Source organism: Seriola lalandi, unplaced genomic scaffold, assembly GCF_002814215.2.
Source record: "Seriola lalandi dorsalis isolate HSWRI2012SDOR001 ecotype SW California unplaced genomic scaffold, Sedor1 jcf7180002054524, whole genome shotgun sequence".
Lineage (NCBI taxonomy): Eukaryota > Metazoa > Chordata > Actinopteri > Carangiformes > Carangidae > Seriola > Seriola lalandi.
The window spans coordinates 386,253-412,222 of record NW_019525077.1 but is presented as its reverse complement, the minus strand read 5'-3'; the positions used below and the strand labels follow the sequence as shown (position 1 = coordinate 412,222).

The 25,970-nt window shown below is 40.2% G+C and overlaps 1 protein-coding gene and 1 long non-coding RNA gene across 7 annotated transcripts in view; both read right to left on the bottom strand.

The window, feature by feature from the left end:
* The window catches only part of rusc2 (RUN and SH3 domain containing 2), a 38,301-nt gene extending 15,673 nt beyond the window's left edge, over positions 1 to 22,628 (bottom strand). Inside the window, exons 1-3 of one of the 3 annotated variants that reach the window (XM_023414354.2) lie at positions 22,481 to 22,628; positions 1,388 to 3,153; positions 77 to 686 (exon numbers count right to left, since the gene is read on the bottom strand). In XM_023414354.2, the coding sequence (XP_023270122.1) occupies positions 77 to 686; positions 1,388 to 2,959 (2,182 nt within the window). In that variant the 5' untranslated portion in view covers positions 2,960 to 3,153; positions 22,481 to 22,628. The other 2 variants (XM_087176063.1, XM_087176062.1) reach the window with 2 other exon arrangements.
* Positions 22,629 to 23,006: 378 nt separating this feature from the next.
* LOC147818684 (uncharacterized) overlaps positions 23,007 to 25,970 on the bottom strand; it is a 6,749-nt gene continuing 3,785 nt past the window's right edge. For 2 of the 4 annotated variants that reach the window (XR_015437733.1, XR_015437732.1), the window contains exons 4-5: positions 25,710 to 25,748; positions 23,007 to 24,175 (exon numbers count right to left, since the gene is read on the bottom strand). This is a non-coding gene — a long non-coding RNA (uncharacterized LOC147818684). The remainder of the gene's footprint in view (positions 24,176 to 25,709; positions 25,749 to 25,970) is intronic. The other 2 variants (XR_015437731.1, XR_015437734.1) reach the window with 1 other exon arrangement.

Here is a 25,970-nt window from a genome sequence, read left to right as displayed (position 1 = left end):
CCCCCCCCCCCCCCCCCCCCGTGGCCAAAACATGAATAATGGATCTTAATCAATGGTTGTGTCGAAGGTGACGTACCTTCAGCCTTGGCCCGGGTCTCCCTCCCCCCCTCCAGGTGTCGCTCGATGCTGCCTTGGCTGTAACATCTGGTAAAGGGCACAGGTGACAGGCTTTGACTGTCAACCTCCACGCGCTGCTCCAGGATCGGAGAGAAATCCACTGAGGAGTGGGAGTGGGTGGAGTAAGTGGAGGAGAAAGGGTCTGCAGCTGCCTTCAGTGACGGCGACCCCCCCGTACCTCCGTTTTTCCTCTTACTTCTGGCGATCTCTGCGAAGGAGGTCACCCGCGGAGGAGGAGGAGGGGTTGGGGCGGCGCCCTCGCTGAGACGGACAGGGCAGCTCAACATGCGCTCCAGGGATCCGAGCCGAGGAGACGGAGACTTGTCCAGGTTGCGGTCATAACTGCGAGAACGGGGGCGACTTCCTGAAGAGGCTCCGCCTCCGATGACACCCCGGCCAGCCACAGGCGGGGAGATGTTGACGTACACCTGGCCCTCAATCACAGGAGCAGCTTCAGCCCCAGCAGCTGCCTGTTGGTTCTCCTTCTCCTCCTCCTCGTCCTCTCCATCATCATCATCATCATTATCATCATCATCTTCATCATCATTACCATTATCATTATCGTCTCCCTGGATGAAGAGAAACAAGGGAAGAAAGAAAAGAAAGTCAAAAAGAGATAAAACACACAACCATGGATGTGAGAATTAAACAAATACAAACCAAAGGTCTAAACTGCGCTAATGCCAGATTTGCTTTGACACAGTGGCACTGTTGCAGCCTGATGTTAAACCCTTCAGCTCTACATAACTGCTGAAATAATCCTCAAACATGATGATATCAGATAACCCAGACAGCTGTGATCTAAAACGAGCCAGTGCCAGACTAATACCAGTGTCACGGCTATTTTAAGTTCAGGGCTATTGTCACGGTCATGGGGCCATTTCAATTAATTCCTTACCAGTTAGTTACTCTTCATGCCTCATGTTGTTTTTGCATTCTTCCCTTCCTTGTTTTGTCTGATGTCATTTGACCAAATCACTTGTATCTCTGCTTGGTATTTAGATTTCCACTTGTCTTGCCCTACCTACTGAGACTGTATTTCTTTTTTACTTGGTGGTGTAAATTAACTGAATGTACTGCCTACACTTGATTAATTATGGACACCACCCGCAGCAAGCTGTGTTTCCAGATGAAGAGGAACTGGAGAAGAAATCAAAGCATGAGAGAATATGTTTTTTTTTTTAAATATAATTTGCTTGTTCATTGCGATTATCAGTTTGAGTATTTTATGCCTAATCTTGCAAATATATAGTTCCCCTTCTCCACTCACCCTATATGACTCTCCATCTTCTTCCTCTTCCTCCACGCCCTCCTCATCAGCTCGCTGTCTGAACAGGAAGTACTCGCTGGGCTGAGTCGGGGTGGGGCTGCCTTTGCTGTGCTCATCGGAGCAGCTGTTGACGGAGGAGCCTGCGGGACTCGGGGACGACTGGGACGAAAGGTCGCAGGTGACCAGCTTGTAGTAGTTCTGCGTGGCGACGACCAGGCGGGCCTGGCTCTGCAGACAGGACGCAAGGTCTCCGGATGACCCGGAATGTGGAGGGTGGTAGGCGTTGCAGTTGGCGTCCAGGTCGAGAGCGCCAAGGTGCTCCACGGAGCAAGAGCAGGTGGAGGAGGTGGACAGGTGTGATTCACGGATGAGAGGGAAGGCGTTGCCAAGACAAGCGGGTTGTTGCTGTGACAGGGGAGGTTCAGTCGGCGAGGTGTGAAGGTCTAAATAGAAAGCCCCTCCGGTTGAGTCTCGCTGGTTTCCCGGTGGATCAGAAACAGACGAGGTGTAGGAGTGGTCAGTGGAGCTGTTGAGGTTGGTGTGTCCAGAGACCGGCGGCTTCTCCGGTACGCCGTTGTTCATCTTGTTGTAAATGGCGCTGAAGTTGACGAGCACACCGTCCGAGCTGTTGCAAGAGGAGTCGCTGCCGTAGCCTTGCTGGCACTCAGAGAAAGGCTCTGAGAAAGCTTCGGGGAAGTGCTGGGGGTAGTTCTGGGATAGCGTGCAGCAGGAGCAGTGCTGGGTGGAGGAGCATGACGAGTAGGAGCCTGTCTTACTGCTCCGCCCACACCGCATAGGATGATCTTCATCTTCATCATCGTCGCCCCAGTCGTGCTCTCCACAATCCATGGACATGTTGGAACCACTGCTTCCATGGCGGCGCTGGCTGTCCAGAGCTAAGATGTCCAGTTCTTCCAGGTGGGTGGAGAGATCAGAAGCCACGCCCCTCAGGGACTCCCGGCTGCTCCTTCCCACCGAGCTGTGCAAAAGAAAGGGCTCAGCGGCAAAGCCGAGGTCATGTAAGCGGAAAGGAGCCATGCCGTCATTGAGGGCGGAGTTAGTGTCACTGTGGAGGTGAAAAGAGGAGTCTTCATGGTAACCGCTGAGGTTGTCACCGTCATCCTCCTCCTCCTCCTCCTCTTCGTCGTCTTCAGTATTCAGCAGGAACGGATTATGGCGCAACGGGTTCCTGTTCCTCGGTTTGACTCTGGGTAATGTGTGAGCTGTGATCAGCTGGTCCTCTGAATTGCTCGAAGTAAAGGATGAGTCATCACTCGCTGTGCTGCCTCCTTTCCCGACGCAATTTCTTTCTCTTCCTCCGTTGTGGGAGGCCCAGGAGCCACTGGAGGTCTGGATCAGGCTGCTGTAGAGCAGAGCCTCTCTCTGGAGGACGTCTCTCTCAGGAAGGGAAGTGGTGCGACTCAAGCCCAGGTTCTCCGGCGGGCTGAACGGGTTGCTCCTCTTCAGCGAGCTCCCACAGCCACCCTGCCGCCCCCCTGACACCTGACAGTGCACCAGGGGAATGTGATGCACGATCAGGGTCTCACCAGACAGTTTAGGAGGGCTGTCCATCGTTCAAGAGGAGGGAGAGGCGGGACTGGAGCTACAGTGGCTGAGGGAGGCCCTGTGAGGCTAAAGAGGAAGGTAGAAGTGTGGTGTGCTGACGGTTGAGTTCACACTCTGCTCGCTGGGCCCAGCTCTGCAGGGCTGCCAGGGACATGGAAGGAGAGGTCGGGGAAGTCGACACCGTGGTCAGAGTGGTACATCTGGAAAATACAAAGACACAGAGAGAGGAGGTGTGTTACAGGTGCAGGCAAGTACAGCCATCAAACACTTTCCACGTGCAGGCTCGAAGCTACATCGTCACTGTTTTCTAATGATAAATGTGCCTCCTTCTGCAACTCATTCATTTTGTCCATTAATTATAATAATACTTGAGATGTTCGAGGTGAGTCATACGAAGTCTTAAGGGGCTTTACATGCAGCAGATCCCGATCCAGCACAAAGAGTTGAAAATGTGAAACATTAAGTCGGACTAAAATAAAGCTACTCCAGCGATTTAGTATCGTACTTCCATAAATTTGTGATTCAAAATCGAAGAATCAAAGTCAAGATATTCTGACTTTTAGTCCTTAAAGCAAGTCAAAAACCAGTCCAAAACCAATGGATCCTAATGCAGCTTTCTGCAAGCTCCAAGACTAAGCCAGGGGTTATTGACTCTTGTTATCCAGACTTGACAAGACATTAAACAACTGTTTTCACATAGTAGTATCCACACTTTTTCAGCAGTGGCCCTTTAACGACAGGATTTGAATATGTCCAGTGCTCATTACAAAGCTGTGAGGTTTTATATGTTTTTCTTTTCCTCTCTTGAATCAGTTTTATTTGTGCAATAAAACCGCAGTAAAATAATCTAAAACCGCGACAGTAACAGCACAACTAGAAGCATCAAGTCTCATCTTTACACTGAGCAGGATGACTCAGCTCCATGTGAAGTGGAAACTGTGAGATCCACACAAATACACACACACGCACGCACGCACGCACGCACGCACGCACACAAAGCAGCTGACTCTTAAACAGGGCTATGATCTCATCCCCATCCGCATATTACACCCTAAATGACACACACATACCAATACACACTCGGAGCAACCGTTTCCCTCACCCTCATCTGCCACACCTGAAATGAAAAATACCTCCAGCAAAACCCCAAATTCACATCCCTCTCCTGTAAGATTCACTTTGTTGTATGTAGCTGATAATCAGTTTTACTTTCAACAGCTGAGTTTAAACTTAGAAACAGTTTTCACACCTGTCATCTGATTCATGGACAATCTGACAGTACATGGAGGCTGGAACGTCAGCGAACTTAAAGGCGTTACGTGTAGATGTGAATGTTCAGTATCACTCTCAAATTAGGTGTCCTGCCTTGGTGTAATCACAGTGGACAAACTGGACTTTATTTTGAAGTGACACACTCTGCACTGTAGCAGGAAGTCATCTCTTTCGTCAACAGTTTTCCTATGTATTCAACTGAAGAAGACAAACATGCTGAAAGTCATTTTCCCCTCAGCCACTCACTCACTCCCTTATTCACTCCCTAAGTCACACACAATTTTAAATGCAGTTCAACAGCTGGTAAATGCTGATGATCTTCTTCACCGTTAGATTGTGGTGATTTTACTGTTATCTCAAATCATATACTGTATGAACCTCCTTCATGTCCTTTGTCAGTACCACTGTTTTTAGATTGCCAAGGTTACTGGGCAGCTTCAGCGTATATTGGCCGTCCTGCCAGACCCAGGTTAATCAAATCAGTATTGTTTAAGTTAATCCATCCTTTGTAATGTCCTTAAGTTTCTGGAGCAAAGTATTATACAATATGAACAGGATTAGGAATGACAGGTTGAAATCATCGGTTCACCGGCTCATGACCTGGACTAGATAAATGCTAACTAAGACTTAGAGTAATCCCTCTATTATACCTGCTTAGCAAATCATAATCCCAGATACATTGGGTCGATTAAAAGCAAATTTGAAATGAAATTTTGATTCTTAAATCTCTCTGGATGTCAGAGTGTGGTTGTGACTCGAGAGAAGGAAATGTGGGAGATGATTTATAAATCAATGACAGAAAAAAGAGAATCTGTTTTAGGGATTAAAACATTTTAGTGCATTATATATGATGCAAGTATGGATTCACATTGATAGTAATATGCAGATGAGACCTTTACGGGCACAATTGCAAGTAGGTGCACAGTAAGCACTGCTCCATCATTTTTTATTGCTAAATAAAGAGAGAGGCCAGCTGAGGCTGCAGACTGCAGCTCTGAAGCTGAATGTTAGCATGGTGAGAGAGTGGCAGGGTAATAACTGAGACGCCACTCTTGACAAATGACCTTTTTAAACGGGGACTGGATGGTATTTGCTGTCAGGGAGGCCTCAGCTTCACCTACTCGACCTTTTTATCTCATTGCTGCGAACAAAGAAGTGATGTGTACAGCAGGGCATCATGGGTAGGGCGAAGGAAGATAATTATCAACTTGACAGTTATTGTCTTTCACATCTGGGACTGACTCCATACATTTTCAAAGGAAGCCGATCAATCACCGACATCATTGTTTGTCACAACATAAAAAGCATCATAATAAGTAGATACACTTCATGCTTCACTGGAGCAGCTGAGAGTCACCTGCCTTGCTTCAGCACATCTTGTGATGGCTGCTGAGGGCCTTTTTTTTTCTATTCATCACCATGCAGAGAGTCGGTGCAAAACTGCTGCTGCTCAAACACAGTATCATAACAAGACTGTGCATGGAAATAACAGCAAGGAATCAGTGAATATGACGGGAGTGAATTGTCTTGGGGATTAACGACTATGTTTTCAGAATCATAATCTCAAATCATCATAATCAGAAATCACAGGGCTAAAACACAGCCACCATCGAACTGAAACGATAAGTCAATTAATCGATTCTCATGGGGGATCGATTATTGTTTAAGTCATTTTACATCTAAAATGCTGAACATTAGCTGGTTACAGTTTCTCAAATGTGATTCGCTGCTTTTCCCTGTTGTGTATCATCATAAAATGAAATATATCTGGATTCTGAGATATTACGATGGAAATTTGTCAAAGGTTAAAAACTAAACGATTAATTGGAAAAATAAATAAATTAAACCTTAAAAAGAATTAATACAGCACTTCATGCAGTCTTCTACTTTTCATTTATTATTTGTTTGTACTCCTAATTGCTTAATTTTATTATCACATTGTTAGTATTTGTCATTATAAAACTTTTAATTTTGCTTTATCCACTTAAAACAGCGTGCAACTTTGTTTATAAAGTACAAATTCTATTCATTATTGAGAAGGAAAGCTATTTGTTTTTACCTTAGAAACAGTCATTTGAAAAGAAAATATCTTAACTCAAGGTCAAGTTATCATATATTATATTATTATGTGGTATTATATGAGCTTATTATGCATTAAATATGTGGTAATGGCCACCTTCGATCACTGCTGCTTTAACAACCTGACATCATGAAGCAGGTCAGAGATTCTCCTGTTACATAACAACAAAGAGGCACATGAGAAGACAGTCGACTGCAATTAACAGCAACAGTCAGTAGCTGTAATACTTTCAGACATATCTATCTTTTAAATGTGTCACAGTTTTATATATTAAAGACAAATAAAACTGATAAGAAACAAAGATGACACAAGAGGACAATACAAAGATCTAGAAAGAGGTAGCAATTTGCAAACAGTAGCAACAGACTTGCTCATTTCTTATTTACAATAGCACATAAACTGTCTACGGATATAAATATCCAGTTCAAAATAAATACTACCAAGATAAAACTTTTTGTGTAACTGAGGTCTAATGGTTCTTGTCAGTGGAAAGTGACATTAATGAGATTAGCTGAGTGGTTCTGATGAAGAGTGCAGGCAATGTTAACACCAGACATGGGACACTAAAATGGGTTTAAGAGATTAGCTGCAGGGTCAGGCTGGCTGGATCGTGTAGTGCGTGTTCAGACAGGATGTTAACACAGACTAGCAGCAACTGTCTGTTGAGTTTTTTATTTTTCATTTTGTCTCACCTTCTTTGACTTTATGTCATTTTTTATATTGTTCTTGTGGATATTCTTGTAGAGACAATGTGGTTTTTGACAAACCTTTATAGGAAATGTCAGCATGAAAAGTCTGGTGGATAGTTTGGGGATGAACTGTTTGCTCTCTATTTTCTGGTACACGGCTTTGTAAACAAGACTGCTGCAGACTAAAAAGCTATAAGGGGGAAAAAACACAAGGTGACCTTCCAAAGACTTTCCAGATCAACAATATGAACCACCAACCTCATCCACACTTCACCTTTAACACAATACTGTATAGCGTAACCATCACTTTAAACCTGATGTCCCTGCACAGTACCTAAAAGTACCTGCTCTGAGAGAGTATGACTGCTCCTGTCAATTTTGTTTTTTTTGGAATATAATGGAGAAGAAAAAAATGAGTGCATCTGTGTCTCTAAACAACACTTTGTTGTTAGTTCCTCCAGGGGTTGGCTGGGTTGGTTCCTACAAGGCTCTGACTGCCCATCAAGCATTCACAAGAAGTTGCACAGTGTCTCTAAATTCAGTGCAATGCAATGTAAAAAGACACCTTGGCTTTTCTCAGTAATATGATGCAATCTATGACTGTGAGTGAAAAACTATTTAACTCTTCACGTGTTCCCAAATCTCTGAGTGACAGTGTCCTCATTAAACTAAAGGTGCAAATGTCTTCAAACCTTAGTTGGAACCTAAAACTTTTTCAGACATTTGAGACACCAAATTATTAATCAATTAATCAAGAAAATAATTGCCGGAGTAATCAATAATGAAAATAATCATTAGTTGCAGTCTTAATAGGTAATGAACCACCTTTAGCTGGCAAAAGTTTTTATGATACATTTCCAGCTCCATTACTTGATATATAACATCTTAATTCACTGATACTTTTAGGCAGGGTAGTGATGCTACAGTGAATTTCATTCAAAGGTACGACATTACTAACAGTTAGGTAATGGCAGATTTGAGCAAAAAGATGACATCAGAAATGTGTCACTGTCTAGAGGAAACAGTGTCAGTGTTACGTGATGCAAAGTCTCCTGTGTGGTATTTATAATGCCTCCATCACAGCTGCTGTGTTGCACCGTGGAACTGCTGGACTCAGTGCTGTCCCTTACGAGAGTGACACACTGGACAAATGTCTACAGGCTGCCAGACTATTCAAGTATTCAAGCACACACACACACACACACACACACACACACACACACACAGAAACAGAAAACAGAGGAACTTGTGAATGGGACCATTGAATAGACTCCCCATTATGCTCCCAGCTTTAACCACCGCAGGACACAGCTCAATAAGGGAGCTTTCATACAAAACACGAACATAAAAAAACTTATCAAAAGAAAATATCTGAACATAACCCAAGACAAAAAACACACTTTGCATTTCTCCATACATTTTCCTAAATCAATGCTGCAGCAAATTCCTCTACATTTACTGCACCTTTCAAACTCAAATGACTTTGCTCAGTAGTGAACAGTTAGAAAATGCTACAGCACACCGGTCCACAGAGCACAATGTAGGTCAAGCTGCTAACACACTGAAACTGTTTTTTATGAAAACACACCCTTCTGGTCCCTTTAAGCCAACAATAACACACCACTGAGACCTGAGTTATTACCAGATTACAGCAGATCAGGTCAGATAACAGGTTAACGAGAACAAAGAGGCCGAGCCCAGCCAATCACATTTCATTTCCCACACAGCCTCAGAAACCCCAGCTACAGAGCCGGCCAATCAGGAGCAGCCGTCCTGTGTCGAGACAGAGAAAAAACAAACACAAAAATAATCCACAGAGGAGAAATGATGAATGCATCGGAAACAAAGTGAGGTAACCGCGGCAACCAGTGTGGCGACAAAAGTAGGAGGAAAGAAGAGGAACTGAAGACTGACTATATACTGTGTATCTATGTCTGAACACTTACTTAAACTGTTTATTCTTATTATCTCTGTTCATCTATTGTAAATCTTTATTAAACTAATTACCAGATCACAACCACAAATACCCTCCCCTGCTTTGACACTACTCATTAGCTTTTAATACTATTTCTGGATGTGGTTCCCCTATAAATGTTTGTTAAGTACTTTGGTAAGTAAATAAGTACTTTATTTATATCACAACTTTCAAGGTGGAGACGTCACAAAGTGCCTCACAGAGGAGATAAAATGGAGGCATAAAGACATTTGCAAAATAAATAGAAAAATTACGTAAAACAAGTAGGTAAGCTGCTTTTTAAAAAGGTGTCCACAGATGTTAAATCCCATGAGAGAGAGTTCCAAAGCCACAACCTCAAAAGCGCAGTCTCCTTTAGTTTTAAACCTCATTCTAGGATTAGAAGACCGCAGAGACCAGCTGGTATCATGAAGCTGCAGGAGATCTGTAATGGAGGCAGGAGCCCGACCATGTAGCGCTCTATAGGGGATCACAAGGATCTGAATTGGATTCTTTATTCAATGGGGAACCAGTGAAGATAAACTAGAATCTTTGTCTCATGAGACCTTCGGGTGGACATGGTGGAGAGGTTGGACAGCTTGCAAACGATCCAGGGGTCTGTTGCTAAGGCAGGAGAAAAGTGAGTTACAATAGTGAAGACGGGACGATGTAACAGTGTGGATTAACATTTCCATCTCCGCTTGAGACACAAAGGGGCCTGAGCTTTGTAGTGTTTCTCAGCTGGAAAAAGCAAGAGCGAATCAGACACGTAACATGTTGGTCCAGATCCACTGGTGAGGATTACAAGTTGTAAGATGTCTAAAACAGAAATACAGGTACAAACAGAAGCACTTACTGAACAGACAATTCATCTTAAACCTACTGCCCTTCATGCTCTTGTTCAGATTCAGATTGGGCTTTTCTGGTGTTCTCCATTTAAACAGAACAGAGTTGCAGAGAAGGAAAGGAAACACTTTCCGTCCATGCCGATACTCAGTGAAATTGGGGCTTCATTGAAGACTCTTCAAGGGCCAATTAGCTGTGACTGTTCTACACAAGCATGTCCTTAATGAGTTCTTTGGAAAACCCGCGTTACTGCACTGTGGAGACTAGGGTGGGAAACTGACCTATTTATGAAATACTGAGGAAAAGGAAAGCAAAGTGGTAACAACGGATGTCCTCACTCCTTTATCACCGGGGCTTTACTTCCAGGAATAAGTCTAAGCCTGGGAGGGGGGCATCCGAGCAAAGGCGCACCCTCACCAGGCAGAGACAGACGACACAGCCAGTGGAGACGGCAATTACGATGATGGATGGGAGTCCACACTCACAATGAGACTCATGTTTATTGAATGCAGCCTGGTGACCATTTGTAAAACAAGGAAGAAGACAAGTTCTTCTTTATGTAGAAGCCAAGACAGTCGATAAATTCCAAAATACAAAGGGGCAGTGAGTTAAATTCATTTTGCCTTGTGGCAGAAAATGACCATAATTTATTTGGGAATGGTTGATAAAGTTGTAGAATAAAGAAATGTTTGTCCAGGAGCTGAGATTTCTACCACCATAATTCTCAGCCCCAATCATTTGCCCTTCATTCACCTATTACTGTTTAAAAAAATGATCAATCAAGTTATATCATTATTTTACCCAGTTCATTGTGTTAACCTTCTGTGTTCATGTCTATTAGTTCTAGTCTCCATTTCCAACTGTTTGTGTGACTGTAACTCAGGGAAATGGGAGTGGTGACGCAATAGCTCATAAATTACATAATGTACTCTGTAAACTGTTAACAGAATCAAACAGTTGGTAATTTCCATATCACCCTGAAGTAAATGAACAAAATGAAAAACAAATAAAATAAAACAAATAATTCAATGCCAAGATCGACTGTCTACCATCTTTAAAATACAGGGGCTGGGGTTACGGTTAAAAAGGTGTCTCAGGTGTGGGTATATACTTTTTTGTAAAAGAAGAAAACTGTTATATAGTTCCAACCTGCTTCACATTGAAATATAGTCATTTAAATGCTGTTTAAACTGTAAACTAGACCAAAAAACAGCTGGGTTTTAATGTAAATGTCTGGGTGCCTTTTGAGATGCAAAAGACTCAACAAACAGAACAAATTTGGAGGATTTTGCAGCCACTGGTGGAGGTATAGTCTGATGCTGTAAGCTTATTAAAGCAAACCTTATGATAAATATGTTTAACTATTGAAAAGATTATAAAATATCCTGCTTTCAATGATGATGATGATGATGATGATGATGATGATGATGATATCAGCTACAGAAAACAAACAGCACTGTCACTGCGAACTCATTTGTTCATTTATCCTCTGTTCTGTTCTGTCTCTGTTTCTCCCTCCTCTCCTGCACGAAAAGCAAAGCTGTCTGGTTGTTGAGTTACAAGCTCAATGCTGTGTGTGTGTGTGTGTGTGTGTGTGTGTGTGTGTGTGTGTGTGTGTGTGTGTGTGTGTGCCTAACCGAATGAAAGAGCTTTTGTTTGCTGCACACATTCACCATCTCACAGCAGAAGCTCTTCCAAAAAGATTAGAGAGTTAAAAGAGTTAAAAAGATGGACCGTTGAAACTGAACCACCTTGACGTGTTTAGATTTCAGAGTTGTCTCACATCACTGCCCACGGCTCATTAAATCACAAATTGATAAGCAGTTATTCTTTGTCTAACCAGAAAGACACAAAACAGTATGTCAAAAAATCTAGACAGATAAGTAAGAGAGAAACAAAGGAAGCAACCAGGAAATGACCCACGTCATGGTCCACCAGGCCCTTCTTTCAGGGTGGAAATTTCCCACTAACACCAGCCAAGCACTGGATCATCTGCAGGAAGTGACATTATGTTAAAAAGACATAATGTAGGTGGTTTGCTCCATTCATCCATTCATATTTACTATGTCAACTACAAACCACTAAAAACAACTAGAACTACTGTAAAAGATCATAAAAGAGACGCCTCTACTGGCTCTGTGGCGCTCATTTAAAACCAGAAAACAACACAGATAAGTGCATGAAAAATAAAGACACATCCTTGCTATGTTTCGCCTGAGGATAGCACAGGGAGAAAGTGCCATGTGCCTTCGCACTGAGGCCGATTAAGGACATGTCAGACACAGCTCTTCAGACTCTGCTCTACTTTATCAAACTTGGTTCATCTCTCATCAGTCTGACCTGCACTTTGTCTTTTTAAGCTGTACTCCAAGAATGAATCGTGACACCAGCTTGCTACTAAACTAATGCTGACATGCACGATACCATGGCAACCTGATAAAATGTTGCATTAATCTCAATGTAAAGCTGAGTTTAACAATTTGGTCATGAGTTTCTCAGGTATCCTGTCATGAAGCGACATGGTGGCACTAGATGAAAAGTCACTAGGATAAATGGTCTGGCGATCATGAATGTCCAATGTACCAAATTTCACAGCAATCCATCCAGTAGTCGAGATATTTCACTCACTGGGCCAAACTACAGAGAGACTGATGTTGCCATATCTAAATAAAAGAAGATTATTAGCATCAAAAGTGTGTTTTCTGCAGCAGGCACATGCCTAGTCAGTCCATGTGGATTCATGTGGAAGCCATAAATCTGATGTTAGACTGTATACGGACCGGCTCATGGGTGTATTCATAACAAAAGCCTTTCAGTCTGTGCCCCTTAGAAGTTTAAAGGCTTCCTCTTCCTTTTCCAATCTATTCAAAGACAATGAAACCGGCCATGACCATTGAAAAGGTCACCAGCAATCTCATCTACGGCTCTTTCCACTGTAACTAAATAGACTTTGTGAGTAAGTAAATTACATGTACTGTCACTTTAGTACACTATTTTGTTATTTTCCTTTTTACAGCGGTTCATATGTGTTTTTGAAACTTCAAAAAGGGTGTGTTCAAGGTAAAACAGGACATACCTACGGTGTTTTCCTTTGTGATTATGTATTATGCCCACTGGAAGCCTCAACCTGTGAACTGATGTCCACTTACTCGTTGATACAGCGAAATGTGAAGCGTTATTGATCCTTGGAAGGAAAATGCTCCATACCCTTTGCCTCCTGCACAGGTCAAAGGGTCCAGGCCAACTCTACATCATCCCTGAAGCTAGATAAAGTTTTTTCTTTTTTTTCTAAATGGGCTTTATCAAGTACTTAAACATCAATAATTCACCACAATGATGTTGAGTCATTAGTGAAATTACACTATTGACTGCCAGCCTCTACTGGCGCTGTATTTCACATAGTGAGACATCAGACAACAAATTCCACAAAACATACAGGGTTAAAGGGAAAAAAGGTTTTTGTTTTGAGGGTAACAAATGCATTGTTTGGTAATCACACCTAAAAAATGGCACAATGTCCTCCAAAGTTAGTTTCACAGACACTTTCATGCATGATGCCACATGAGCACAAGCCGCAGCAACACACAAGTCTATCCCCTTAACTACCTGTGTTTTTTTTCTCCGGGAGCTAAAGATGAACGCACGACCTTGATCCCAGCTTCCCTGAAGGCTTAGTGACAGTCTCCCTCCTCGCCTGCTTCTCTGCCTGAACTTGAGGAGCTTACAGACTCTTGCGTAACAGTTGACCGGTGTGTTTGCCACCGCTAACAGGTATTAAGTGTTAACTGACAGTCCACCACAGCAAGAGGAGTGTGGTAGTTGCTCGAAATGAAAATGAGGGAATTTGGAGGAGATTATCTTAATTTTCACAAGAAATTATAGAGTGACTTCTGCATGCATGATTCTGTAGTGACAGGCAACCAATTGTTGAATATGATCTCTCTACTATAGGTATGACTTTAATGTGTTTTTTGTGAAACCAGCTGCATCTCATTTGGGAATTTTAAGCAACATAATCTCCCTTCGCCGAATTAACTACAAAAGTTAATCAAGTTGATAAGCATCAACATTGATAAGCATCAATACATTTTTTTACTGTCGTTGTTGGGTGAAAAGTGTAGGAAATGTAAATTTTCAGGATCCAAGAAAAGCTGTCTTGTTGTATGATTAATCATAATGTATTTTGGCATTATCCAGTGCAATTTGGAAAGGTTTAGAGGCTTAGAGGTTGGAGAAAATGTCTCAGTCTGCAGAGGAGCATGTATAATCCTTCCACATGAAAAAAACATGACATTCTCTAGCAGAAAATTACAGACATTTTTAGCTTCAGGGATGAACTTTTTGTTGAAACTTGTTGCCAAAATGTGTCTGTTTTGATTCTTAGAGATTTTGACTTACTAATAACATTAACAATGGCTCCATTCTATTCAAGTGTCCCAGTAAGTCATGACAATGTGACAGTGAGTCAAAATGCACAGTGACAGGACCCTGAGACCAAGGCAGCTAAATGGAATTCATCCATCTTTTATGCTGGATAAAAACTTGATCTTTTTTTTTTATTTATTTGGATGATCCAGTGTTGATTTATAAAATCTAGAGATTGCATCTATGAGAGAGAAAAAAAGCACACTAATCTGAGCTCCGTTTGCGTTTGTTGAAGAGATCTCTTAACTCTGACTACAAGATATGAAACCGTGGAAGTCGATTGCACAGTATTTGGGAATCTACTTTATTCAGTCTGTCTCTGTCGGGGAGCTAACTGTAGCTAACAGCTAGCTGCAGAGATCAGACTGATGGCTTGTCAACACAAACAGTGCAGATGAATTAGTGAGCAGACTTTAAGTTCCTGTCCCGTCTGTGTTCAAAATGATCATTACAGTGGACGCCTGTCCTTAGCTCAAACGTCTGCCACTGACAGTCCATGTGTAGTTTTATGGCACAGTATTTTAATTTCATTTTTTTATAAATATGCATAATGAGTGTAGGTGGTGCAGGATTTTTATGCAGATTTAGGCCTGAAAAATATTAACCAGGAAATGTTGTGTGTTTACAATTTAGTATATAATTTGCATTTAAACTATTTCATATTCAACGAAACAACAAGTGTTGCTCACTTGTTGAAATTATAAGAAATCTAAGTTCCCAGTGTAAATTCTGAAGAGCGCTTCACACAAAATTGGCATTTACCTGATCTGAGAATCAAATCGAACCAAATCAACATAAATCTGGATTAATAACTAGACTTTGTGAATCTAGTTCTGGACTTCGTGCCGCTCGACTGTGACATGTCAAACCCTGCTTTGATCGATTTGAGTTAAAAAATAAATTTAGTTGTATTAGATTTGAATGCAACATTTAACTTATTGGGATCAAGTGAATCATCTACTGCCTCTGTGATTATTGTCATAGATAAACTGTCATAGATAAACTGAAGATGTGTCGTACTTTCTCTGCTTCGGTCCCCAAGTCAAGTTTGTTTTTGGGTCAGAGATTAATTAGGGGATTAATTAGGTTTAACCTAACACTGCTGCATGTCAAGGCTTACTTTAACACAAATACACAAAAGCTATGTTAAGATCCAAATACAAAACATCATAAGACTAAGGTGTCATCTCTAAAGCTGCATCTCTCTCTCTAACCCTTTCCTTCTCATACTGTGCTGACTCTGTCTTTCTCGCCATTCTCCTCTTCCGCTGGTCCAGATCCAAGCGCCTCTCACTCTCTTTGCGGCCTTCTTTCGATCCCTCATGCATCTTTTCTCCCACCCCCCACCCTTAGCTTCACTAAATCCCTGCTCTCTCTGCTTCTCTTGCATCCACTGTGAGCACTGCAGTGTAATACGTCTTTCCTTCACCCACTTCTGCCTCTCTAATCCACTTCTCTCCTCACAACTCCCATGCTGCACACACCAGGGCTGTACGACATGCAAAAAAAAAAAAAATCATATTTCTATTATTTTGACAGATGTTGTGAATGCGACATGAGTCATGCTTTTAGTTGGAATTTTTGCATTTGATTTTCACTGGAAGAAATATAAAAGCATGTTAACTTACATCAGGAGAATATGAGCTGTGGGCATGCAATGTTTAGTTTCTAATAGTATGTTGTGATACATTTAGCACAAACCTTTATCAAAAACTACAACTCCTGCAATTTGAATATTGCACTCAGCTTTATTACTATTTTGATAATATTTCGATTAATTGTTCAACTCTACTAAACCCGCAAATATCCAACCAACATCAACTGGAAATGTGTCAGCCAGATTTCCTCACAATCCCACAGTGCTTTTAGTGTAGGTGGCCACAGTAGACTTAACAACCCAGTGCCTGTCATTGTGTTTGGAAGAAGAATTTTGTAATTCGTCCACCTCCAACAGTTATAATAGAGAAAATCTGCGAGGTTTTGTGCTTTGTCTTGTGTTTTGACAATGCTATTTACACAGGAAGTGGAAGAGAATTTTAACCCGGTTGACTTCTGGTTCGGTTTGACCCATAAATGATTTCTGGAAGATTATGGATGAAATTACGATCAATTCATTATAAAATAATGAGCCTCATTTTCTGCCTCAAAATTACAAGAGAGTCCTTGTATATTGGTTGCACCGTCCTCTTGCATTGTATATTAGCTTGTGCTAACTCTGTACCTTATGTATCAGTTATGTTTAACTTTAATATGTCGACCATAACTTCCTCTCTGAAAAGGAGGCATCACTTACTTTTAAGTTTAAACTACATAATAAATAAGCTGTTGAATGACATGAGTGACTTGCAGCTTAAAGAATAAGAAATAATTGGGCTGGGCAAAATGTAATAGATATGGAAAAAAAATATACAAAACATACATCATATGTGACATAATTAACTTCACTGCTACATATTAAATGAGCCAGGAACTTTTCATACTGTAGGTGTAAACCTAATTCATGTTGTTATTTGGCAGTGTGTCTAGCCATAGTAGGAAAACCACAGGTGTAACTAGTAACACTAGTAATGGCTCTGTTACATTTAGCTATGCCAGTAAGCCATATGAGTGAGCCAACACACACAATACCAAAGCCCTGGAATTTGCATCACTTAACTAACAATATTTCATTAGTACTCAGTTGACTCTTTTTCCAATAAATAGATTGAGTGATTTAATCTACTTTAAAATCCTCACATTTGAAAAGATGAAATCAGAGAATATTTGGTATTTTTGCTCAATAAAGTACTCAAACAATTTACTAATTGATTCATCATCTCAAAATGAAAGTATCTGTCAGAGGAAAAGATCTATCTGTGAGTGAGTCCTGCCTCCTCTACAGCAGACTATTAATCTCTTAATCAAGCTGAATGTTTGTGCCAATAACTCTGGAGCTGCAAAGGCAGCAGAGAATCAACAGTATGAGGAGCCAAATAATGAAGAACGTGTGATGCATGAAGTTCTATTATGTTTATGATGGTGAACTGTAATCTAAACAAAATATATAAAAAGAAAATCTAACCTCTTGAAGTGCATTTGTTGTAGTTGCCGTAGAAAGTTATTTCCTCCCTCTCGTCCTCTATATTTCTACCCTGATTCTGCAGCTGAGCTACCAGTCATTGTGTAATTACCAGACAGCGCAGAGAAAATGTCCACAGTATATTGATAGAGTCCCAGCAGCTTTCACAGGCAAACAAATGAGCAGAAAATATAGAGCATGCCTGACAACATTCATCTGCACCAGAAATAAACACACACACACACTCTCACAGCTCTCCCAGTCGTCTGGGTGCCTTTAAATCAGTGAAGCATTGCAAACAGAGAGCCATGAAAGGAACAGAACTACCACAACAAGCTAGAGGGTAAAACCTGTGTGTGTGTTACGTGCGACTCAAAAGTTTTAAAAGGGGCAGAGGCACAGCCACCATTCACATCATTATTTTTCTCTCAGAGACACAAATTATGGCCACATCCGCACACTCTGACCAGGATCACAAAGCCAACAGTGGAATAAATATTTACATCTTTTACATAAAAGGTTTTACTTAAGTAAAAGTGTGTATGTATTAGCAGCAAAGTGTACTCAAATTGAAAAAATAGTAGTACAGTGGAACTCTTCAGCATCGAGCTGAATGTTTTCTCTCAATTATATTTGCTCACTTTCATACAGCCAGTAGTCGAAAAAGTGTTTCTTACATTAAATAAATGTAGAAACATAGATTGTAGTTTCACCAAAATGCACTAAATGTACATACAGTAGTATAATAAATGTGTTGCATCTTTATGTACATCATTATCTTATTATTATTCCTGATGCATTCATATGCAAAATGTAAATGTTAATGTCAACAATATACCACTGTATATAACCAATAACAATGCATCACATTTATAAAATGAACATTTACTCTGTAAAATCTTAATCTGCAAAGTCTCTAAGAAATACAGCTGTTAAATAAATGTCACAGAATAAAAGGACCATATTTCTAGAGGTGAAACGATTAGTCCAATAATTGATGAATGCATAATGTATTGATCAGCATCTATTTTAATTATTAATTGCCAAACATTTGCGGGTTCGAGCTTCTGAAATGTGCTTATCTAATGCTTTTCTTTATTATATTGTAGAGCAAATGTCTTTGGGTTTTGGAGCACTGGTGAGACAAAACAACCTTTGAAGACGTCCCCTTGGACTCTGGAACTATGACAGGCATTTTCATAATATTTTGGATGTGTTATAGACAAAAATATATATATTATATGAAATATATTATAGACAAAAGAACTAGATTTCAATCTCCAATGTAGTGAAGTAGAAGTATGGAGTAACATAAATGGAAATACTCAACTGCACTACCTCAAATTTTACTTATGTACAGGTCTTGAGTAAACATACTTTGTTACTTTTGCACAACTGCCAACACCCTATAAAATAAAAGGGTGTCAGTTAATCCATCTGTGACTGGAAACACAAGAGGATCCAGATCAGTACCCTGAGGGACTCCTACAGCCCTGACAATACTTTCACAACTCCCTGACAGAAAAGTTGCATCAGCATCACAAGGTGGTTCAAGTGTAGGCCATCAGAGGCTACATGTACACTCAGCTGGCTGTGAACACATACTGTCATATGACTAATCTGAATGGTTTCTTTGACTGGGTGAGTTTACACAAGGTTCAAGCGTGTTTTCAACACTATGTGGCTTTCAGATTATAAAACAACTCCTTTGAATCTTCTGTATTTTCAAATAAAAGCCCATTTTATATAAAAGTCTGTTTGTGATCAACAATGGGATTATTGTTTTGCACATGACTTTCTTTGGGGATGCATTAAAAACAGAGAGAAATTCACATGGATTTGTATCCTTTCACAGCACTTCAAGAATTAGATGCATCAGTTTAAACACCGGACCTGTTGGAGATTACATGTCTTGCTCATGGGCAATTAAATGCTATTTACAAAATAGTTAAGCCAGTAACTTTCTGTTTCACAGACTCACCTTTAGCAGCTATCATAAACTTAAGATATAGGTGCCTCTCCTGTTTTCCCCTTACTTTAACTCGCAAACAATTTGATGGACGCAATTTAGTAAGACACTTTTTTAAATGTCATGGTTGCAGATATTTATAGCATTAATGGCATCAGTGGGAATTGGATGTACCAAGCTCCAAGTTACACAAGCACAAGTTGTGTGGTGTACTTTTTTTTCAGTTTGAACTGGGGTGCATCAATAATACAGAGAATGGACAAAAAAGGCCTTTGGGATGTTGGCAGGCCTTGAAAAGTTCTCAAAATAATTATGTAAAATGTGAAATGTAATGTAATCCTGGACAAGACACTGGACAACCTTCAAAACAAGCCAACTAAAGCATTTAGCATATCCGCAGCTGCAGATAATGGTGTTGAAACACTCTATTCAGGGAAACTAGATAAAACACAATGGGACCAGCATGATATCTGCATACAGTGCTTTTACAAATTGGAGATACACACACAACAGATTAAATCACAACACACATTAACACAAATGCGCTCACACAGAGAAACTATGCACATCCGGCCTCCGCAGGGCCTCAATTACATAACACAAAGAGACACATTCCAAGATCGGAGGAGCAGCTGAACACTCAGAGCAGGCATGTCGCCTGACACACTGAATCAGCTGTGATTGTGAAAGAAATTGTGTATAACCACAATACCGAGGCTTTAAACTTGTAATGCCATCATGATTAGATATGTAGTCACACATCCCTTCACAGTGACTGGTGACGCAAGCAGAATATAACAGAACATATCAAAGTGACAACACAAGGGTGCCTAATACGGTGATAAGATGCTGCTGCTGCTATGAACAGAGCTGCTTTCCGTCAGCCTGAAAATAAATCAACAACAACTTTTACTGTTTAATTCATTTGTCAGGCAAATACGCAAACATTCACTGGCTTCAATTCTCAGTTGTGATGTTCTGCTGCTTTCCGTTTTGGATGGTTTGATAAAAGGAAGGATTGTGAAGATACAAAGTGGAAATCTGATCATTTATGATAGGTATTTTTCAAAATTCTGAGTAAATACTCAGGTAAATCAAAATGGTAGTGCACTCTAGTTTGGATTTTCAAATCTCTCCCTCAAATCTCTCTTGATCTCTTGAGTTCAATTAATTTTTGCTGGATTGCGGCAGAATGGAGGGATGGATTTGAGAAAAGGTTTTTGACAACACAACACAGCAGCAGGCATTGTAATATTTGTTAATCATTATTCAGGATTTATCTCTTTCAGTGGACCATATCAGTTTATTTGTATTGTCTCTGAACCAACTGCAAACCTGAAACATTCCAGGTGGATAAACAGGGGAAAAAAAACCTACTTTGGTACAACTGCTGGTGCTACCCAAGACTTTTACTTTTTATTGTTACTGCAACTACTGCTAAAACTATCAACATTTGATATAACAACAAATAAAGGATCTTTAGTACTATTTTTCCTAGTGTGCACCCTATCTGCATCTGAGGGATTCTATGAGGAGTAGGAACTGGCTGATAATTACACTGCAGAAGTGAGGTGTAAGAATGTTGACAAGCTAATTTGGTCTGTAAACAAATCTGACTCAGGTTCTGGAGACCAGCGAACAAGGCAGAATAAAATAGTTTACATAATTGGAAGATTATGCATTGACCTCTCCCCTCGCTGTCCTCCTGAGATTATCCACAATGTGTCTCAGAGTCACTTAAGTAAGAAGACCACCTACTACATTAACTGACATGTTGCACCATTGTAATTTCTTTATGTCTAATGTCAAATACAATTGAAAATCAACAACATAAAAATAAATAACTGTAGCAGCCAGAGATACAATAGAAACAAAGGAAACAACCAAGTCCCCATAAAAACACCCCTAATTGCAAAAGATGTCACTGAGAGATCACACAGTAAGTCCCTACAAGAATATTACACACTCATATTGATGATTTACACTCAGTATACATTTAATATCAATATTACTCGAAAAGGCAAAACTTACAGGTTAATGTTGCCGGCTTGGCCCAAGGTTATGATCATCATCAGTGGACTAAAATGCATCCCCACCATATTGCAATGGACCTCAAGACACGAAGTAGCACAGCCTTCAAAATAAAAGCCTGGGAGTATGCACTAGGACCAAATCAATATCCATAAGCAGAGCAACAACTACCTTTTGAAAAGACTGACTAAATCAGACCGTTAAATTGTATCCAACATAACACACTGGATTTATAAGATAATATGGACTATATTGAATTATATTTCATAAGTGTCTTGATGAGAAATTTAATCATAACATTTAATAAGTTGCCCTTTCATGACTCCCCCCTCCCCCATTTTACAGCCTAGGTCTTGGTTTCAATTACTTCTGTTTGCTTTATTTTATTTACATTTAACCCATTTTAACTGTTACACAGAATAAGCTGTTTAGGACTATTATTATTGTTAGGATTATATACAAAGTTTAGTGTGTGTATCAATGTTGTTTATAACTGTTTCCTGTTACCCTTCTCTGTTTCTTGTTTTTGTTTCTGTTCCTGATAACTATAAAATATATATGTAATTGATTATTGTGTTTTTAATTACTACCCAAGCTTTTATTTTGTATAGTTTAAGCGGAAGTCACGTTTATTTATTTTTTCGATCTTAACACTGGTTGTGTACCGCTGTTGTCTCAGTAATGTGGGATCAATATGGTGATTCCCGGGGTGCAGGCCGCTGTTGTGGCAATGTCGAACCAGTTCAGTTCGTCATGAACGAAAAGTGTCTGTTTATTACTGTCCAGTAATGTTTAATAATCAAGAATTCACGACCGTTTAACCTGCAGACAAACGATGAAACACCGATGATGTGTCCGACCGTTACCCTCCGCTTCCCTGCCTTTGTGCCACTGCGATAAAAAAAAAAAAAAAAATCACATCACGCCACCAGCTAAGCTAGCATCACGTACCAGCTAATTATCACCTCTGAATTAAACGTCATCCGAAAACAACAGCCTGTTTAGAGACAAGGTGGTTAAGAGTGGAAAATACCAGTTGAAAGACGAGGCTGCCGTCCCTGTCGTCATGACCGAGCTAGGCATCATTTCTTCAGCCTCCGACGCGATGCCGCTGAACGGAGCCTTTTTCTCCTTTTCCCTCCGTCTGCTCCCATCCAGCTCTGTCCAAATAACTGCACTAAAATCAACATGTAACACACTCACCTTGTCGCAGGTGGTCGGCAGCCGGTCTGTTTTCGATCAAAAGCATGTGTAGCACTGGATAACAGAGCTGGTGGGCTGCTAGTCCTTGACGTGTGGGAATATTGTTGTCTCTGTGAGACACACTGCGGGGCGGACAGCGGCGGTGCATCGCGGGATGGGATGGGCTGGGCCGGAGCGATACGTCAGCCTGAGGTCACAGCTTGGTCCCAGACTGGATTATCTAACCGTGGGTGGGACGGCTGCCGCTCGTTATCTTCAGCAGGGATTCAATTTAGCTTCACTGATGATACTAATAATAATAATAATAATAATAATAATAATAATAAATAATATGAATAATAACTATGTTGTTGCTGGGATTGCTGCTTCTGCACAAGTTGAAGCTAAACTGAATATACAATAATATAAAACAGACAGAAGACAGACTGTATTGCTTTATGAATGGCCTGAAATATGCATGAAACTTGAACTGAGATTAAATAAAATATATGAAGGTTGTTAAAAAAAAATCAAGGTATGAAAATCCTTACTTTTTTACCTTTAATTAATTTTCACAGTAAAGTAAGAATGTGTAGGAAGAGGCTAAATGACACTGGGTTTGAAACTTTCTGTCTTAGTAACTTCCCTTCCCTATGGTAACTTGCTGTGCAGTGCCAGTGTGTTCACCTGTAGCTGTGTTTTCCCTGCTACCTCCTCTTAGACCTGTCTCATCAGCATCACTGGGCTGACTCAGTTCTGAGTCCCTCTCTCTAAGTGCTGCTGGTAGTCAGCAGTTTCACAGAGCACAATGTGTCATTTAATGAAACCTTTATGTTCCCTGTGGGGAAACTGTATCGTTGCTGCTGCAGTGAAAGGTGCAGAACTAACAGTATAACAGATTATTAAAGATTATAGTCGTTACAACAATATCGTAAAACTAACAAATAAATAACAGGTCAGATTTATCACATGGAATCATACAAGACAGAGTATTTCATATACAGAAATAGGTCTGTTCCAGCTTCTAATCATCTTCAGTCCCAACTAACTGCAACCAGTGTTTTCTCTGGAGCCAACAAGCCAGAAAGATGAGTGTTAAAGAAGAGTGTGTTAAGAGTGTTAAACATCCACTACACTCTCAAGCTCTGACCAAATGTATTCACTTCTGATGTAAAACAACCTTTAGGGTTTGAGGGATGCATGTATACTTTAAAAATATTTATTGAATCACTGTATTTTTTTAAATCACAGATTAATACTTATTGAATGTGGTAGTAAAGGTGATAAGACGTATGCTGTGGCCTGGCATAAGTAAGTAGGATTTAGATACTGAAATAATCCTTTTGTTGCCTAATACGCTGAGCGCCATCTACTGGCTATCTTATGTTATTGCACTTACCAAAGAGCATACTTTGAAACTACACTCTTATGCCAACAGATTATTCCCTGTAGTTATACAAGGTTACTGCTGTAAACATGCACAATGGAGACCTCATGTGATTTCAGTGGTTGAATACAAAATGTCCTTTGAGAGTTAAAAGGCTGCATATTCCAGAAGTCCACCCAGAATGAGACGCGTTACTTCCTAAACGCGTTACTTCCTAAACAGACGAGTTTAGGAAGGGTTAGGCATTGAAGTTAAAGGGCTGTCCTTATCCCACCTGTACGTGTCTGTAAGGACAGACCCTTTTGCTGAAGGGAGAGTCTGGTCAGCACCTGGAACAGACAAACACTGAGTGTTTTAGGATTTTCAGCTTTCATTAAAGGATAAATCACAGTACAGATTACAACACACAGCTGGATGTTGGTCTGAGCCATCAACCTTTAAATTTGTGCATGTGAAAAAAATTGTGCTGGTGGCAAAGAGATTTGTATTTGTTTAAAAGACTGTTTGAATCAAAACTTAACAAATGATCAGTGGTGAGGTTATACAAAGACACAGGGAGGGAAGAAATGCCTTTGTGGATCTGTGTGTGACACTGACAAGTACAAATCCACAAATTGATCCTTGTAACTTCAGTGTCACACACTGTGGGACGTTTTGACCAGAGTTTTACAGTTTCCTGCTGTGTATCGCAACAAAGATGTTGACAAATCCATTTCTTCTTTTACAATGTCTTTGATTCTGAATTTCAACAAATACAAATCTCTCCAACACAAGCACTATTGTTTTACATACGCAAACTTGAATTTCTCAAGCAGATTTATTTTACATGTTTACAAAGGTTGATTTACAACTAGAAACACTGGAATCATTTGTGAACATCACTTCACAAGTTCAAAATCATTTGACCCTAATTTGAGCCTTTATACACATGTGTAGCTACAGCTAACAACAGTTGCATTTTTAAAAACATCTTTTACTAACTAATACACATCTCTCAGGATAAAACAGGCTACGTTAAACCTTACATGGTTGTGCTTTAACTGGTAGTTTACCATTTGTAGAGCGTTGGTCAGTGAAGTGATGAACAGTTACAATATTCAAGCCAAATAATAACATCCACCTTTTCTGATGCATTAAATACGACAACTTAAATGTAATTAACAGAATATCATTTTAACTCATCTTAAACATTAGACTATGATCTGTGTGGAAATGCAACTACAGAAAATACAAACTGCTTTTAACAGAAATGAACAATCATTTTAACTCATTTTGTAGTTCAATTCAGCCTTTTTAAACCTGTGAAATGACCTGTGATTTAGCTACAAGATTTGTACTTGTTCAAGAAGAATATGAATCAAAAGAAATGCTCAGTGGTGAGGTCAAACAAAGACAGGGAAAGAAGAAATGCTTTTGTGGATGTATATGTGCAGACACAGCAGAAAACTAAAACTCAGCACGCAACACTCCCAGTGTGTGACACCGACAACTGCAAATTCTGATCTTTGTAACTTCAGTGTGTGGGAACTTTTGGGCACAGTGTTTTACAGTTTTCTCTGTATCAGGACACTGATGTTGACAAAACCATTTCTTTCTTTTACATGTTTTTGTTTAACCTCACCACTGATCATTTGTTCATAGTTTAGATTCAGACTAACAAATACAAATCTCTCCTACACATGCAGAATTTTTCCACATGCAGAAACTTGAATTTGTCATGCAGATTTATTTTACAGGTTTACAAATGTTGATTTAAAACTACAAACATTGGAATTATTTGTTAAGGTCACTTTACAAGCTCAGAGTCATTTTGACCCTTAAAAAAAAAAAAAAGTATGGGGTGGAGTCAGGCACATGAGTTACCATTTCTTGCTGGTTTCCGCAAGGTGGCTTCTGCCATCCCTATGAAATCACAAAAGGAAAAAGGACATGTCAGGCAGCTCCTGTTTTGACTATGAAATGTTTGAGGCATTCTAAGGACTTCAGAACATAAGACATATCAATCATCCATTTAAACCTTATTTAGCATATACTGTAATAAAAACAAGACAATGCATAATTCTGAACGAATGATACGTGTTAAGAATTTGTAGAAGAGATTCCTTTATCTCTCATATATATATA